The sequence below is a fragment of the Symphalangus syndactylus genome, chromosome 1, assembly GCF_028878055.3.
Source record: "Symphalangus syndactylus isolate Jambi chromosome 1, NHGRI_mSymSyn1-v2.1_pri, whole genome shotgun sequence".
Taxonomy (NCBI): Eukaryota; Metazoa; Chordata; class Mammalia; order Primates; family Hylobatidae; genus Symphalangus; species Symphalangus syndactylus.
In genome coordinates, this window is record NC_072423.2 from 91,171,878 (window position 1) to 91,189,785 (window position 17,908).

General features: G+C 49.3%; 1 protein-coding gene across 5 annotated transcripts; it reads right to left on the reverse strand.

Annotated features, from left to right (window-relative positions):
* Positions 1 to 117: 117 nt before the first annotated feature.
* TUT1 (terminal uridylyl transferase 1, U6 snRNA-specific) lies at positions 118 to 16,973 on the reverse strand. Of its 5 annotated transcripts, XM_055288866.2 has the most exons (10): positions 16,513 to 16,752; positions 16,279 to 16,422; positions 14,416 to 14,606; positions 6,791 to 7,106; positions 6,508 to 6,608; positions 3,637 to 4,106; positions 2,253 to 2,362; positions 1,978 to 2,088; positions 1,727 to 1,819; positions 118 to 1,314 (listed from the first exon to the last, which is right to left on the reverse strand). In XM_055288866.2, exons 3-10 carry the CDS (start codon positions 14,428 to 14,430, stop codon positions 164 to 166), a joined length of 2,367 nt encoding a protein of 788 aa, XP_055144841.1. In that variant the 5' UTR covers positions 14,431 to 14,606; positions 16,279 to 16,422; positions 16,513 to 16,752; the 3' UTR covers positions 118 to 163. The 5 variants fall into 5 exon arrangements, with proteins under 5 accessions (XP_055144841.1, XP_055145009.1, XP_055145089.1 ...); XM_055289034.2 differs by lacking the exons at positions 16,279 to 16,422; positions 16,513 to 16,752 and adding an exon at positions 16,785 to 16,973; XM_055289114.2 differs by lacking the exons at positions 16,279 to 16,422; positions 16,513 to 16,752 and adding an exon at positions 16,785 to 16,961 and having other exon boundaries at positions 1,978 to 2,029.
* Between the last annotated feature and the right edge of the window lie 935 nt (positions 16,974 to 17,908).

A 17,908-nucleotide genomic window follows, 5' to 3' on the forward strand; every position in this document is an offset into this window, starting at 1 on the left:
CTGCTGGGGTGGAGAGCAGCAGGGAGAGACCCATGTTTGGGGTCAGAGGAGAGCAGCTGCATGAAGTTCTGGGGGAGGGGAAGGAGGATTAATGATGGAAATGAAAGGAAACGGGAAGACTGTATTAAACTAGCAGCTTTATTGCCCTTTAGGGGCCATGTTTTCACTTGAGATGTCGAAGTGCTTGAGGGAGGAAAACCTGTAAGAAATGATGGAGATCAGGGAACAGGCCTTGGGGATCCTGGAGCGGGGTCACAGTGAGCATTCGGTCAGCCGGGGAGACAGACGCCACAAAGCTCAGCAGGGGCTCAGTTTCTGGCCTCTCTTCACCACCACTCAGTCCTCTCAGCTCCTGGGTGACCTGAGCCTCAGTCGCCAGCCACCCTGCTCTTGTGCCAGCGCCACCTCCAGCTCCTTCCTTGGTTTGCTGCTGCAAGCGTCTACGGGCTCGCCGCCGCCCTTGCCACACTCGGTGCCACAAGGCACAGCGCCAGCTCACTGAGGAGGGCAGGGATGCCCCCTTCCCTGCCTCACCCTGAGACCCTCCTTGGGCTGCCTCTGGTCCCTTGGGCCCCCGCTCTGCCAGGGCTGCATGGCTGGGCTGCCCCTCTTCTCCAGGGGCTCCATGCTTTCCAGTGGTCAGGGGCAGGTCCCCTGGCTGCCCAGGGCTCTGCATGGCCCAGTCCTGCACCATCTCTCCAACCTCTATAACCATCTCTTCTACCCTGTCTTCCCCACCGTCCCCTGCACATCCCTGCTGCTCCTCTTTCCCCTCCTCACAGCAGTTTTTCTGTCCATCTACTTTGAGTCTTTTGCTTGTCCCTCCCTGAGAGGACTCCCCAGTTCCACCTCCTTCTGACCGCGGTCTCTTGGTTCCCTGTTCTATATGGCACCCCAGTGCTTCCCTGAATACCTGCACCAGGGCAGCAGTGAGGTGGGTGAAGGATGCAAGGGGTAAAGGGATCGGGGTAGCAGAGAGCAGGGAGCTGGGGGAGCTGGGCTGCAGAAGGGGGAGCAGCCCCCAGTCCCGACCGCGGGAGGAACGGCGCTGGTACTGGAGGCTTCGGCAGTAATTGGCTGCTGCTCGGCAGCAGTTCTGTAGTCGCCCAGCCACCCGGCTGGTCACATTGGCTGCGACATTGTGACTCAGGTCAAAAGGGTCCTGGAGATTCAGGGGGCCAAGGCGCAGACCCTCCCAGAGATTAGAAGACAGGCCCCCTGCCACAGGCAGTGCCTGGCCCTCCCGCAGGGACAGCAGGGAGCCACGAAGATCCCAGCAAGATACACAGGAGAAGAACTGGGCTAGCAGGGAACCTGGAGGAGGAGGAAGAGTGGGGAAAGGGGGGTCACTTAGAGGCCAGAACTGATACAGGTCCTGCACCAGAGCCATTTCCTTAGCAGGACTTTCTTTTTCCCTTCCAAGGGGCTCAGCAGAGTCCCAGGAAGCTAGGCTTCTCTGATCCCTATAAACAAGAGGTCAAACCTCTCTCCCTGCCCAGACATGATGTCCTTGCCCAGATGCTGCTGCTCCTTGCTAGGCAGTGTAACCTTGGGCAAGTCACTTAATTGCTCCCAAACATGGTTTCTTCATCTGTAAAATGGCAGTAATAATATTAGGTATCTCACAGGCTTTCTGTGAGAACCATGCCTGGCACACAGTGTGATATATGTTACCTACTGTTGATGAACATCATTACTAGTCCTCTACCAGGCTCCCCAAACTCACTGAGGGGCTCCACATTTGTGCTGGGCTCCAGTCTTGAGGCATCTCTGGGGAAACTGCAGTCCCAGCCATCGACTTCCACCTGTTCCCCCTCTCCTGTGAAAGTAAATAAGGTGAGAGTCAGTCTGGAAGCAAGGAGATTGAGAGTGGGGGTAGACAGATCTCATTCCCAGAGTTGCTTTGTGTATCTAAGTGTGATGAAGAAGAGAGAGGAAGTCTAACAAGATGGAGAGGGTGGAGGCTAGGCCGAGTACCTGCTTTCTGGGTGAGCTGGGACACAGTGGGCAACACAGGAGGGTCCCTGGTCTGAAGAAAATAGATCACCAGCAAGGTCAGGGCGTAGTTACTGAGAAGGGGGCCACTCCCTGGGTAAATAAGCAATAATTCCGGTTAGATCAGAGGTGCTTCTAATCCCCTCACTGGCAGTTTTCTCAACCCTGGTGCCCATTCTGACCTCCCTTCTCTCCCTGAATCCCTGCTTTTGTCCTGACACCAACTCAGCCCCAAGTCTGTCCTGATCCATTCTCACCTGACAGCCCCCGACCCTGAGCCCAGCAGCGGAGGGTGTACACGAGGGGCCGGACTCGACCATCCAGCTCAGAGCAGAGACTCAGGAAACGGGAGTTATGCAGGGCCAGCCTGGGACAAAGCAGGGACAAGGGTGTTAGGGCTTGGGGATGTCAGAACCTACCACCCCCAGCTTTCATTCCAGACTTGCATAACTGGGGCCAGCTGGATTAAGGCCAGAACAGTTTCCCCAAATGTTGCTCACTGATCTTGTGAGACAGTGTGCAAAAGGACAAAGGAGTTCGGGAAACACTTCATCCTGTACGCCCATCCTGGACATTCACAGCACATTATTATAAGGCTGCTCATGAGCCATGGTCACAGCACTGCACTCCAGCCTGGGTGACAGAGCAACATCCCATGTCAAAAAAAAAAAAAGACTGCCCAGAGCCTTTACTATGCAAAGAAACAAAGACAGGAAGGGAGAGAGGAAGGAAGGAAAGGAGAGAGGGCAAGGGGAGAAGGGAGGAAATGGCGAAACCTTTTTGCATCTAATTTTGAATTTCCCAAATTTATTAAACCGCAGAGCTCTTTTCTACATCCCTTGAAAGTAGTATTCTAGGGCGCAGTGCCTCACGCCTGTAATCCCAACACTTTGGGAGGCTGAGGTGGGCAGATCACCTGAGGTCAGGAGTTCGAGATCAGCCTGGGCAACACGGTGAAATCCCATCTCTACTAAAAATACAAAATTAGCCAGGTGTGGTGGCACTTGCCTGTAATCCCAGCTACTCAGGAGGCTGAGGCAGGAGAATCACTTGAACCTGGGAGGCAGAGGATCCAGTGAGCTGAGATCTCGCCATTGCACTCCAGCCTGGGCAACAAGAGTAAATCTCCGTCTCACCAAAAAAAAAAAAAAAAAAAAAAAAAGAAAGTAATATTCTAAGGAACACACTTTACAAACACTGAACTGGAAGCCAGGCAGGAGGAGATAAGGGACAGAAAGAGGGATGGTCCCAAACAAGGACAAACTTGAGACTCGGCAGGTGCAGGAGTTTCCCAAGCCAGACTCTCTCCTGGCCCATCCCAGAATTCTCAGCTGGCCTGCCCCAAAGAAAGGTATGGTACCTCACACCTGTAGTCCCAGCACTTTGGGAGGCCGAGGCAGGTGATAACCTGAGGTCGGGAGTTCGAGACCAGCCTGACCAACATGGAGAAACCCCGTCTCTATTAAAAATACAAAGTTAGCCAGGCATGGTGGCGCATGCCTGTAATCCCAGCTACTTGGGAGGCTGAGGCAGGAGAATCACTTCAACCTGGGAGGCAGAGGTTGCGGAGAGCCAAGATGGCGCCATTGTACTCCAGACTGGGCAATGAGCGAAATGTCATCTCGAAAAAAAGAAAGGTACCGGTTACTGAGGGAGACGTCACCGTGGAGACCTGAAGGCCGATGACAGAACTTGACCACAGGGCGCCGGGCAGAGGGCACAGTTTGGACTCGATACACCCCAGGGACACAGCCCCGGAGAATGGATCCCACCAGCTCCAGCATTGCTGCCCCCTCTGCTTTCTCCTCTTTTGGGGTCTCTGCTAGTTCTGGGGCCTTCCCCAGGTCCCCCTCTTCCCTGTCCTCTAGCAGTGGTGAGGCTGGAGGCAGAGACTGGGGAGAAGCAAGGGTCTCGGAGGCCAAGGCAGAGTCCGGAGTTTGGGGCGCCAGGGAGGAGGAAGGGGTTTCAAAGTCCAGGGCTTCAGAATCCTGGGGAGAAGCTGGAGGTTGTGAATCTGGAGGGGAGGCTGGGGTGCAGGCCAGGGCTTGAGGGTCCAGAGGGGAAGCCAGGGCCGAGTCCAGCGATGGAGATTCTGGAGCTTTTGGGACTGGCTGTGGACAGAAATGAACTGAGTGAATTGCTTCTGCTGTCCCCTCAGCAGGGATCTCTCAAGATAATATTACTTCCAGCTTATTCAGCTCTATTTTAAGGGCTTTATACATATTAACTCATTTAATCTTCACAGCAACCTTTTTTTTTTTAGAGATAACTTTTTAATTCTATAAAATAATTCTATAAAATAAAAGGTCTACCTCTGCAAAAAATGTCATTGTCGTGAAAGACAAAAACAGAGAAACTATTACAGACTAAAGAGAAACTGTAACAGTCCATTGTCAGGACAGCTGACCAAATTAGAGTATGGACTGTAAAGTCTGTAAAGGTTTACATTTGTACCAGTGTAACATTTCCTCAACTTGATAATGGTACTGTGGTTATACACTAGAATACCTTTACACTAGAATACCTTTGTTCTTGCATAACACACACTGAAATATAGAGGGGTAAAGGAATGTGATACATGCAACCTTCTCTCAGATGGCTCAGAAAATATAAATAGAGAGTGTGTGTGTGTGTGTAGAGAAAGATAAAAAGAAGGCCGGGCGCAGTGGCTCACGCTTGTAATCCCAGCACTCTGGGAGGCCGAGGCGGGCGGATCACGAGGTCAGGAGATCGAGACCACGGTGAAACCCTGTCTCTACTAAAAATACAAAAAAAATTAGCCGGGCGTGGTGGCGGGCGCCTGTAGTCCCAGCTACTTGGAGAGGCTGAGGCAGGAGAATGGCGTGAACCCGGGAGGTGGAGCTTGCAGTGAGCCGAGATCGCGCCACTGCACTCCAGCCTAGGTGACAGAGCGAGACTGCGTCTCAAAAAAAAAAGAGAAAAAGAATGATAAAACATTTAAAAACTCCTGTTGCGGGGGCAGCAGGCATATAGGAACTCTACTTTCTGCTCACTTTTGCTGTGAATCTAACACTGCTCTAAAAAATAAAGTCTATTTTTTTTTTTTTTTTTTTTTGAAATGGAGTCTCAATCTGCCATCCAGGCTGGAGTGCAGTGGCACGATCTCGGCTCACTGCAACCTCCACCTCCTGGGTTCAAGCTGTCTCTCCTCCCTTAGCCTCCCGAGTAGCTGGAATTACAGGCGTGTGCCACCATACCCGGCTAATTTTTGTATTTTTAGTAGAGACAGCGTTTCACCATGTTGGCCAGGCTGGTCTCAAACTCCTGACCTCAGGTGATCCACCTGCCTTGGCCTCCCAAAGTGCTGGGATTACACAGGCGTGAACCACCGCACCTGGCCAAGTCTATTTTTTGAAAATAATAATAGGCTGGGCATGGGGGCTTATACCTGTAATCCCAGCAATTTGGGAGAATGAGGCAGGAGGATTCCTTCACCCCAGGAGTTCGAGACCAGCCTGGGAAACACAGTGAGACCCTATTTCTAAGTAATAATAATAATCCTTTCCTAAACAGAATCTGTACATTAGATGTTAGAAAATAGAGATAAGTGGCCAGGCATGGTAGCTCATTCCTGTAATCCCAGCACTTTGGGAGGCCAAGGTGGGCAGATCACTTGAGGCCTGGAGTCCAAGACCAGTCTGGCCTACATGAAGAAACCCCACCTCTACTAAAAATACAAAAAACTAGCCAGGCATGGTGGCATGTGCCTGTATTCCGAGCTACTTGGGAGGCTGAGGCACGAGAATCACTTGAACCCAGGAGGTAGAGGTTGCAGTGAGCCGAGATCACAGCACTGTACTCCAGCTTGGGTGACAGAGTTAGACTGTGCCTCAAAAAAAAAAAGAAAATACACACAAGCAAAACTAAAAGGACCTTATTGTATATTTCTTAATATATTTTTTCCAAAATAAGATCATATTGTACGTACCATTTTGAAATTTTTTTTTTGTTACGACTGCCAGGTATCCATGTCAATTCATTTTCTTTTTTTTTTTTTTTTTTTTTTTTTTTTTTTGAGAAGGAGTCTCCCTCTGTCACCCAGGCTGAAGTGCAGTGGCACAATCTCGGCTCACTGCAACCTCTGCCTCCTGGGTTCAAGTGATTCTCCTGCCTCAGCCTCCCAAGTAGCTGGGACTACAGGTGTACACCACCACACCCAGCTAATTTTTGTAATTTTTTTTTAGTAGAGATGGGGGTTTCACTATATGTTGGCCAGGCTGGTCTTGAACTCCTGACCTCAGGTGATCCACCCACCTCAGCCTCCCAAAGTGCTGGGATTACAGGCATGAACCACTGCGCCTGGCCCTGTCAGTTCATTTTCATCCTAATACTCATCCATATTCACATCTCTCCAATTACAATAAACTCAGGTAGGTCCTATTATCTGCATTGTAGACGAGGAACTAAGACATGGAGAGCTAAAGGACTTGCCCAGTCACGTGGCCATTCTCATGGACTCTTCCCAGCTGCCTCCCTGGGACACTCACTCACCTGGGGCTCTTCCAAGTCACCCAGATCCAAGAAGAGGTCAAGATCACAGCCATGGACATCGAAGCTATTTATGGAAGAGCCAAAAGGGTGGACCACACAGCCTGGGTGCCGAGCAGAGAAGAAAGGTCAAGAGAAGTTAGGGAGGAGCAGGGGGAAGAAGAACAAAAGGGAGCACAAAGATGGAAGAGCAACCAAACACCTCTAGCGGAGGGAGGACTGGGGATACAGACACAGGGGAGCAAAGGCCAGGGAGGGCTCAGACGTCGTAGGGGAGGTAACTTACCAGGGAAGAACTCTGTGAAGACCTCCTGCATCAGGGCCACCACCAGGCTCCGAAGCTGCCGCTCAGCCTCAGACAACTCCCTCAGCCCCACAAGCTTTATCATTTGTGCCCCCACGTCTGCAGCCTCAGCTAGTGCTTTGGCCAGCTGGTGACTGTCGGGGACTGCTCCCTTGGGGGATTTGGAGGCCGGGCTCTGGAACTCCTTCTGCTCCCGTGGGCGGACACGCAGGCGATGTCCTCCCAGGCTGTGCTGGGACTGTGACAAGACAGCCTCTCGAGCACCCACGTCCCCCATCTCCACAATGGCAAACACTCCCTGGTAAACAACAGGGGCAGAGATGATGATTTTGGAACCAAGAATCTAAGCATGTGATCTACAGTGGATGAGAATATTTGAAATGGAGACTATCCCATAAATTGAGAATTATTTGCTTGCTGTTTTCATAATAACGGGACATATTTAGAAAAGCAATTTTCAGCCAGGTGCAGTGACTCGTACCTGTAATCCCAGCACTTTGGGAGGCTGAGGCAGGACAACTGCTTGAGCCTAGGAGTTGGAGACCAACCAGGGCAACATAGTGAGATCCCATCTCTACAAACAATTTTTTTTTTTTTTTTTGAGATGGAGTCTCACTCTGTCACCCAGGCTGGAGTGCAGTGGGGTGATCTCGGCTCACTGCAACCTCTGCCTCCCAGGTTCCAGCGATTCTCCTGCCTCAGCCTCCCGAGTAGCTGGGATTACAGGCACATGCCACCATGCCCAGCTAATTTTTGTATTTTTAGTAAAAATGGGGTTTCACCATGTTGGCCAGGCTGGTCTCTAACTCCTAAACTCGGCCTCCCAAAGTGCTGGGATTACAGGTGTGAGCCACTGCACCTGGCCAGTACAATTTTTTAAAATTAGCTAGGTAGTCCCAGCTACTGGAGAGGAAGAGATGGGACGATTGCTTGAGCCCAGGGGCTGAGATTGCAGTGAGCCGAGATCGCACCACTGCACTCCAGGCTGGGTGACATAGCCACATCCTGTCTCAAAAAAAAAAAAAAAAAGAAAAAGAAAATTAGCCAGGCATGGCAGCACACACCTGTAGTCCCAGCTACTTGGGAGGCTATGGTAAGAGCATCACTTGAGCCCAGGATGTTGAGGCTGCAGTGAGCTGTGATTGCACCACTACACACCAGCCTGAGAGACAGCGAGACCCTGTCTCAAAAAAAAAGTAGAAAACAATTCTTTCCCTCACTGCTATTCCACACATTTTACTCTCACCCCAGTCTGCCTCTAAAAACCTCATTTTATCTACATTATTTCTGTCCCCTACTCTTCCCAATGATGTGATTACACTATGACTCACCCTATAACTTTTCCTGATATAACTGGAATTTTTTTAACATTTATTAAGGATCCATGTAACGGAATGAGTCCACTTTAAAAATCTTTTAAAACATCAATTCATGCAGCTGGGCGCAGTGGCTCACGCCTGTAATCCCAGCACTTTGGGAGGCTGGGTGGATCACGAGGTCAGGAGATCCACCCTCGTGGGTGGATCACGAGGTCAGGAGATAGAGACCATCCTGGCTAACACAGTGAAACCCTATCTCTACTAAAAATACAAAAAATTAGCCGGGCATGGTGGTGGGCGCCTGTAGTCCCAGCTACTTGGGAGGCTAAGGCAGGAGAATGGCATGAACCCAGGAGGCGGAGCTTGCAGTGAGCTGAGATGGCACCACTGTACTCCAGCCTGGGCGATAGAGCGAGACTCTGTCTCCAAAAAAAAAAAAAAATGAACACTGTGCTAGGCATAAATACAAACTCATAAACCCTGTCTTCAAGAACTCACCATCTAGGAATAACAGCAGTATAACAACTATATTGTTGTAAGTTGGTGAGTTCAGTGATATTCACTGGCCATATTTTTTTAAAGGTAAAATATTAGCAAGAAGAGGAAAAACGCCGGGCGCAGTAGCTCACGCCTAATCTCAACACTTTGGGAGGCCTAGGCGAGTGGATCACTTGAGGTCAGGAGTTCAAGACCAGCCTGATCAACGTGGCAAAACCCCATCTCCACTAAAAATACAAAATTAGCTGGATATGGTGGCGCATGCCTGTAATCCCAGCTACTCAGGAGGCAACTGCTTGAACCCAGGAGGCGGAGGTTACTGTGAGCAGAGATTGTGCATTGCACTCCAGTCTGGACAACAAGAGCGAATCTCCGTCTCAAAAAAAAAAAGAAAAAGAAGAGGAAAAACAGGACTGCTTTAGGGAAAAAAGTCCATATTCTTTTATATCCTCCAATGGTAAAGCTGGACCCTCATCTTGTTTATAAAAAGGTTCCTGCTACAGTAAGGTAGCACCAAGACAGAGTGGTGCTAGCATAAAGATAGACATTCAGATGAAGGGAATGGAATTGAGACCCTGAAAGAAACCCAGACATCTGTGGTCAACTGATTTTGAACAACGGTGTCAAGAAGATTCAATAGGGAAAGAACAGTCTTGTCAACAAATTGTGCTGGGACAACTGGATAGCCACATGCAAAACAATGATGTTGAACCTTTACCTCACACCATACATAACAATTAACTCAACCCGGAGGATGGCTTCACCAGTACACAGGCCTGAATCACAAATGGGAGGTAACCAAGAAAGGATAGGGGTTTCTTTTTGGAGTGGTAAAAACATTCTGGAATCAGTCATGAGGGTTGCAGAACCCTGTGAATATGCTAACACTCACTGAATTGTATACTTTTTTTTTTTTTGAGACAGAGTCTCTCTGTCGCTCAGACTTGAGTACAGTGGCACACTCTCGGCTCATTATTACCTCCGCCTCCCAGGTTCAAGCCATTATCCTACCTCAGCCTCCCTAGTAGCTGGGATCAAAGGCACGCACCACTACACCTGGCTAATTTTTGTATTTTTAGTAGAGATGGGGTTTCACCACGTTAGCCAGGCTGGTCTCGAACTCCTGATCTCAAGTGATCCTCCCACCTTGGCCTCCCAAAGGGCTGGGATTACAGGTATCAGCCACCACACCCACCCCTAAATTGAATACTTTTTTTTTTTTTTTTTGAGATGGAGTTTTGCTCTGTCACCCAGGCTGGAGTGCAGTGGCACGATCTTGGCTCTCAGCAACCTCTGCCTCCCAGGTTCAAGTGATTCTCCTGCTTTCTGCCTCCGGAGTAGTTGGGATTATAGGTGTCCGCCACCACACCCAGGTAATTTTTTGTATTTTTAGTAGAGATGGGGTTTCACCATGTTGGCCAGGCTGGTCTCCAACTCCTAACCTTAGGTGATCCACCTACCTCAGCCTCCCAAAGTGCTGGGATTACAGGCCGTAAGCCACCACGCCCGGCCAATTGTATACTTTTTATTTATTTTTTTACCCAATAGCAAATAACCAACCAATGAATTGTATACTATTTATTTATTTTATTTTACTTTTTTTTTTTTGAGAAGGAGTCTCGCTCTGTTGCCCAGGCTGGAGTGCAGTGGCACGATCTCGGCTCACTCCAACCTCCGCCTCTCGGGTTCAAGCAATTCTCCTGCCTCAGTCTCCCGAGTAGCTCGGATTACAGGAATCTGCCACTACACCCAGCTAATTTTTTTGTATTTTTAGTAGAGACAGCTTCACCATGTTGGCCAGGCTGGTCTGGAACTCCTGACCTCAGATGATCTGCCCACCTCAGCCTCCCAAAGTGCTGGGATGACAGGTATGAGTCACCTGGCCCGGCCACACCCTTCTTTTTTTACAGACAGGATTTTGCTCTGTCACCAAGACTGGAGTGCAGTGATGTGATTATAGCTCACCGTAGCTTTGAATTCCTGGGCTCAAGCGAACCTCCTGCCTCAGCCTCCTCAGTAGCTGGGATGATAGGGGCGCAACACCATGCACAGACTTACTTCTACCCTTATGCCAAACACAGCAAAGAACTGAAGTGAAGCCAAGGACAAAGGTAGCTACTTGGACCTGCCCAGGCCAGTCTTCTGACTCTAATAAACCACAGTTTACCAGACTGCAGTACACCACCAAGTCTGTAACCAAAGCCCCAGCTGGAAATTAAGAGTCTCTTTCACTGGGCTTGTCTGTGCTCCTATTTTTCTCCAGAACCTCACAGAAGGCATCAGGGAGGGCAGGATTGGCAGATTCAGAAGACTGTGTCAGCTGGGCGTGGTAGCTCATGCATGTAATCCCAGTACTTTGGGAGGCCAAGGCGGGCAGATCATGTGAGGCCAGGAGTTCCAGACCAGCCTGGCCAACATGGTGAAACCCGTCTCTACTAAAAATACAAAAATTAGCCGGGCATGGTGGCAGGCGCCTGTAAACCCAGCTACTCGGGAGGCAGAGGTTGCAGTGAGCCAAGATCGCGCCACTGTACTCCAGCCTGGGCGACAGAATGAGACTCCACCTCAAAAATAAATAAACAGGCCGGGCACGGTGGCTCACGCCTATAATCCCAGCACTTTGGGAGGCCAAGGCAGGCGGATCACCTGAGATCAGGAATTCCAGACTAGCCTGACCAACATGGAGAAACCCCATCTCTACTAAAAATACAAAATTAGCCAGGCATGGTGGCGCATGCCTGTTACCCCAGCTACTCGGGAGGCTGAGGCAGGAGAATCACCTGAACCCGGGAGGCAGAGGTTGCGGTCAGCCGAGATCACCCCAAGCCAAGTTCGCGCCACTGCATTCCAGCCTGGGCAACAAGGGCAAAACTCCATCTCAAATAAATAAATAAATAAATAAAAATAAGGAGCCTGTGTCCTTGCCATTTTTGTCCTCTCAACACCACCATCCATAGCTAGAGTTACTATTTGTTGAGGGCTTATTATAAACTAAGCAGTTCACACAAACAATGTCTGAGGCTCGTAAGACACCTACAAGGTATGTATTATTATTTCCATTTTACAAATTAAGAAACTGAAACTCAAAGAGGTTAAGTAACTTGTAACTGCCTCACAAGCAGTGTCTTAAACTCCCAAATCTCCAACTGCCTACTGACCATTTCCCTCAAGGGAATGTTGTGGAGATTAGATGCAAGTGTATATAATGTACTTAGCACACGATGCATAGCAGTTCCTCAATAAGAATGTTAATCATTAGGCCGAGCACAGTGGTTTACGCCTGTAATCCCAGCACTTTGCGGGGCTGAGGTGGGCGGATCACTTGAGGCCAGCAGTTCAAGACTAGCATGGCCAACATGGAGAAATCCTGTCTCTACTGAAAATACAAAAAATTAGGCCAGGCACAGTAGCTCACACCTGTAATCCCAGCACTTTGGGAGGCCGAGGTGGGCGGATCACCTGAGGTCAGAAGTTCGAGACCAGCCTGGCCAACATGGTGAAATCTGGTCTCTACTAAAAATACAAAAATTAGCCGGGTGTGGTGGCACACACCTCCAGTCCCAGCTACTCGGGAGGATGAGGCAGGAGAATCGCTTGCTGGGATTACAGGCGCCTGCCACCACACCCAGCTAATTTTTCTGCTTTTAGTAGAGATGGGGTTTCGCCACGTTGGCCAGGCTGTTCTCAAACTCTTGACCTTAGCTGATCCTCCCACCTCAGCCTCCCAAAGTGCTGGGATTACAGGCGTAAGCCACTGTGCCCGGCCGAGAGAAATACTTTTTCTAAAGGCCTCCTCAGTAAACTTCTACTTATATCTCAGTGGCCAGAATTCTACCACAAAAAAACTCCCTCTCAAAAAAAAAAAAAAAAAAACAAGGAAAAAGAAAACGCATTTTTCTCAGAATAAAAGGAAAAAAAAATAGAGAGAGGAGGGGACTCAGACTCAGCTGACACTAACCTTTTTTTTTGAGACGGAGTTTCGCTCTTGTTGCCCAGGCTGGAATGCAATGGCGCAATGTCGGCTCACTGCAACCTCCACCTCCCGGATTCAAGTGATTCTCCTGCCTCAGCCTCCCGAGTAGCTGGGATTACAGGCATGTGCCACCATGCCCCACTAATTTTGTATTTTCGGTAGAGACGGGGTTTCTCCATGTTGGTCAGGCTGATCTCGAACTCCCGACCTCACATGATCTGCCCACCCCAGCCTACCAAAGTGCTGGGATTACAGGTGTGAGCCACTGGGCCTGGCCGACACTAACCTTTTATACTCTGCCCTAAAACCTGCCCCTTCTTCTTGCCTGAAGATATGGGGCAGCAGTATCATAACTATGAAGAGCCACATGCCAATAATGGCAGAGCAGGAAAACAGCAAATCCCTGAACTGTCCAGGTCTGGACTTCTTCTTACATGAGAAAAACTAAACTCCTATTGTTTAAGCCATTTGTAGTTTGGTTGCTGAATGCAATCCCTAACAAACACTGGCTCCACTCCATTCTAAAAGATAACCTGGGCTGCAAAGAGATATTTGGGATCACCTAAGCCATGCCTACATAACAAGAGTGCAGCCTCAGAACCACAGTATGACCAAGGAACACAGCACCCCAACAGTGAACTTTTTTCAAGAGACCAAAGCCTACAGGGAAGCAACACAAAAAGCACAAGCTTGTTTATCTAACACTTTCCAAAGGACAGGGTGTTCTAACCAAACAACGTTAGTACCTCTCAGTGTAAGTTAATAAACTGCTAACTGGTTTATCAACCAGGTTCTTGTGGAGTTGATCCAATGGTATGTATGTTGTTCTTTAAGGATCAACTTTCACTATAATTACTTATTTAATTGTTTACTTTCTCCTCTAGACTATAGGCTCTGTGAGAGCAGGGACCATATCTATCCCATTCACTACTCAGAATGCAGCCCTAAGCATAGTGGCTAGTACAAAGTTAGCTGTGAATAAATATTTTGCAAAGAATTCACTGAATCAATAGATGACATACACAGAAAAATCCCCCAATGACTAACTCTGGTGAAGTGATAAAATCCAAAGGGTGGGACTGGGAGCAGTGGCTCATGCCCGTAATCCCAGCATTTTGGGAGGTTGAGGCGCACGGATCACCTGAGGTCAGGAGTTCAAGACCAGCCTGGCCAACATGGTGAAACCCTGTCTCTACTAAAAATACAAAAATTAGCTGGGCATGGGGGCACGCGCCTGTAATCCCAGTTGCTTGGGTGGCTAAGGTGCGAGAATTGCTGGAACCCAGGAGGCAGACGTCACAGCGAGCTGAGATTGTGCCACTGCACTCAAAACTATAATAATAAAAATAAAAATTCAAGGGGTGGGGGAGGTGTGAGAAGCTCCCAAAGCTGGTCTAGCCCAAGTACTGTGATGTCCATCAAGAACAAGCCACATTAGGAACCAGCTCAAAGAGGCTGTTGGTTTCTCCCTCTTGTCTCTGGTACACAGCACATCTGATTCATTCTTTTTTTTTCTTAAGACAGAGTCTCGCTCTGTCATCCAGGATCTCAGCTCACTGCAACCTCCACCTCCCGGGTTCAAGCGATTCTCCTGCCTCAGCCTCCCAAGTAGCTGGGACTACAGGCATGCACCATCACACCCAGCTAATTTTTTATTTTTAGTAGAGACGGGGTTTCACCATGTTGGCCAGGCTGGTCTCAAACTCCTAACCTCAGGTAATCCGCCTGCCTCAGCCTCCCAAAGTGATGGGATTACAGGCGTGAGCCATCACACCCAGCCCTGATTCATTCTTTAACCCGAGAGCCATTCACTTTACCTTGTCCTTGTCCATGACAACACTGGCCACAGGTCCAAATGCTTGGAAGTACTCAGAGAGCTGAGCAGAATCCACATCCCTGGGAAAGCCACTGACAAACACACTTCGAAGTCCCTGGGCCTTTCTCGCAGCTCGTAGTTCTACAAGGTGCCGGTGCTTTCTGCCTCCCAAGTGGGCATCAAGGCTGGGTCCTGCAAAGACAAGCGTGAGACAAAAACATGCAAAGCACTCTTTGGCGTGTCTGCCTTTGCTCTCTGCATACCTAAATCTTACTGATCCTTCCAAGCCACAGAAACTGTGACCTTTGAATAAAAAAAGTCCTGGCTCCTTTCACCTTCCTCTCTTATACATTTGTCTAAATAGTATTCTTTTTAGTTTATTTTTTTTTAATGGAGTCTCACTGTCGCCCCCACTGGAGTTCAGTGGCGCAATCTCCACTCACTGCAACTTCTGCCTCCCAGGTTCAAGAAATTCTCCTGCCTCAGCCTCATGAGTAGCTAGGACTACACGCGTGTCTCATCACACCCGGCTAATTTTTGTATTTTTAGTAGAGATGGGGGTTCCCAGGAGAACTGGCTACACTATAAGTATTTTGTTTATTTTTACTTAAAGAACAGTATGATAGTAAAGTATTTCTTAAACCACCTATTTGTGCTAGGTAGAGATGGAAAGAAATTAACAGGTAACTTATCCAGGTCATCTACACAAGAACTAAAAAAATTTGGATCCTGGAATACTTCATGGATCATCTTTGGACATGGTATGATATAGTGACGTCAAAGGCAGGATCTGAAATCACATTGCCCAAGTTCAAATCCCAGCTCTGTCAAGCTGTGTGAGACCCTGGTCAAGTTATGAAGCCTCACTGTGCATCAACTTCTTCAGATATAAAATGGAAATAACAGTACCTAGCACCTCACACACAGGTATTATTCAAATATATCACTTGGCAGAGAGAGTCTGGTACACGATAAATGTTGAAAAACTAGCCGTTGCTGTTATTTTATTGAGTTAGCTGCTTGATGTCACCAAAGTAAATGTGGGGCCAAGGAAGACTCCTAGGTTTCTGGCTTGGCTTACTGGATGAACAGTGATAGTGCCATTCGGTGAAAAAGAATGGAAGTAAACCCTGTTTAGGGAACATTGTGATTCCAGACTTCAAAAGTAGGGCTGGGCACATTGGCTCATGCCTGTAATCCCAGCACTTTGGGAGGCCAATATGGGAAGATCGCTTGAGGCCAGGAATTGGAGACCAGCCTAGGCAACATGGTGAAAACACATCTCTACAAAAAATTAAAAAATTTGCCAAGTAGGCCGGGCGCGGTGGCTCAGGCCTGTAATGCCAGCACTTTGGGAGGCCGAGGCGGGCGGATCATGAGGTCAGGAGATCGAGACCATCCTAACACGGTGAAACCTCGTCTCTACTAAAAAATACAAAAAATTAGCTGGGCGTGGTGGTGGGCGCCTGTAGTCCCAGCTACACTGGAGGCTGCGGCAGGAGAATGGCGTGAACTTGGGAGATGGAGCTTGCAGTGAGCCGAGATCATGCCATTGCACTCCAGCCTGGGCGACAGAGTGAGACTCTGTCTCAAAAAAAAAAAAAAAAAAAAAAGAAAGAAAGAAATTAGCCAAGTATGGTGGTGCACGCCTGTAGACTTAACTACTTGGGAGGCTAGCCAGGGTTATGGTTTGAGCCCAGGAGGTTGAGGCTGCAGTGAGCCAAGATCACACCACTGCACTGCAGCCTGGGTGACAGAGCAAGACTTTGTCTCAAAAAAAAAAAAAAAAAAAAAAGTGGAATTTGAAGTTAAAGTGAACCCCTTGTCTGTCATACAAGAACCTTGTCTATTTTTCCAAACCCACCTTCTGTCTCTTCCTCACTGGTACCTTATGGTCTAGTCATTCATGCCACCTATTTCATCCGTCCCCGCCTTTGAGTAGGTCCTGGGTAGGGCTTCTCTGATTTAGTTACTGATTCTCTGTGGTCCCACAGTTCTCCAAACATATCTATAAAGCATTGAAACTTTCTCAATCTCTAGACGGTGAGCTTCTTCATCTCTGAACCCCCTTCCCCCACCCTAAAGATCAGCAGAATACCAGGCACAGAGCATATGTCCAATAGATGATGGTTAAAGAAGTAATAAAACAATTAAACTTGCGTTGTGGAGATTTCATATACTGAGGAGGTGTGTAATGTGGTGGGACTTTCCCGACTCTCCAAATCCCCTCGGACTTGCTGAGTAAAAACGGAGGTGAGAGACCCTACCAACCGACTTGACAGGAACGATTACCTATAACCCTAACTTTCGCCAGGATCAAAAGACGAAAGCCCGCAACCACCCCCGGGTCCCTCACTAGCCACCGCTTACGGTTGGCTGTAGTAACGTGGCAGAGGCAGCAGCGGAACCCCCCACGCGGCAGCGATTCGACATCCGAATCCACCGCCGCCATAGCGACTCTCCTGTACCGACAAAAACACAAGCACCTCTGCCACCACCGGAACCCACTTCTCCAAAGCTCAACGCGCTCGGAAGCAACTTCCGCCGGTCCGATAGGAAGTGACATAAAGTCGTTCAATTGCGCGGACACACTCCTCCGGAAACCAAGCTCCTTCGACTCTGGGTTCCGTTCCTAGCCGCTGTCCAGTCCCCGCCCGTTTTAGGAAAAGTCGCGCGTTACGATACTTATCTGCATGCAGTAAGCCGATTGGTGTGCTTTAAGCTGTTCAGACGTTGATTGGCCCAAAGCATCGTGAATATTCATAACAGCAGCCACAAAGACCGGCGCCGGGTGGCATCTTGGCTGCAGCTCCTTCACCCCGCAGTAGACACCCGTGCGTCTGTACCCTCGACCCTTATTTACCCGACGAATAAAGGCGAAGGATCGGCGGCTTCCAATCCTTTGCCCTACGGAGCCCAGGCTGTCCTGGACTTCCAACCTTTTCAGGGCTGTTACGCCCTCCTTCCGCCCCCTGTCCTCTCGCAAAACGGGTGCTCTGCAACTGCTTCTAGCTCTGATTGGGGAGCTCTGCCACCATCGGGAACCTTCCGGATTCCACGAGGTCCCTGGAGCCAGGCCCATTCCTTCCGCAGTAGTGGGCTGCGTGGTGTACTCCGAAGGCGCCAGAGCCACTGGCGCACCTCAGAGCAGTGCGACAAGACAAAACCGGGTGCCGGTAACTGAGTGAAGACACTGGAGGGGGCGAATGCTGTCAACCCCCACCTGGTATAATTGTCAGTTCATCCCAACACCGCCAAGGTGTAGGCTCAGGACAGGGAGGGACTACGGGAGCTGGGGATGCCCTAGGGACAGGGACCATAACGAGGTGGAGAGGACTATCAGATGGGCTCAGCAGCTTGTGCTGTGGTTATCAGCCCACAGCTTTGAATGGCGCAAAGAGCAGTGGACCTAAGGCAGACACCAAGGTCTTTGACCTTGAGCAAGTCACAACTGCTGAGGCTGTTCCCCATCTCTAAAGGAAGTGCCCAAGGAG

Coding starts and splice junctions, on each gene's coding strand:
- TUT1 (XM_055289034.2), bottom strand. CDS start 16,866: ATGGCGGCGGTGGATTCGGATGTCGAATCGCTGCCGCGTGGGGGGTTC. Junction 7,107..14,415: donor TTGTCATGGACAAGGACAAG/GTAAAGTGAATG, acceptor GTTGTTTACCAG/GGAGTGTTTGCCATTGTGGA. Junction 1,315..1,726: donor CACAAATGTGGAGCCCCTCA/GTGAGTTTGGGG, acceptor CTCCTCCTCCAG/GTTCCCTGCTAGCCCAGTTC.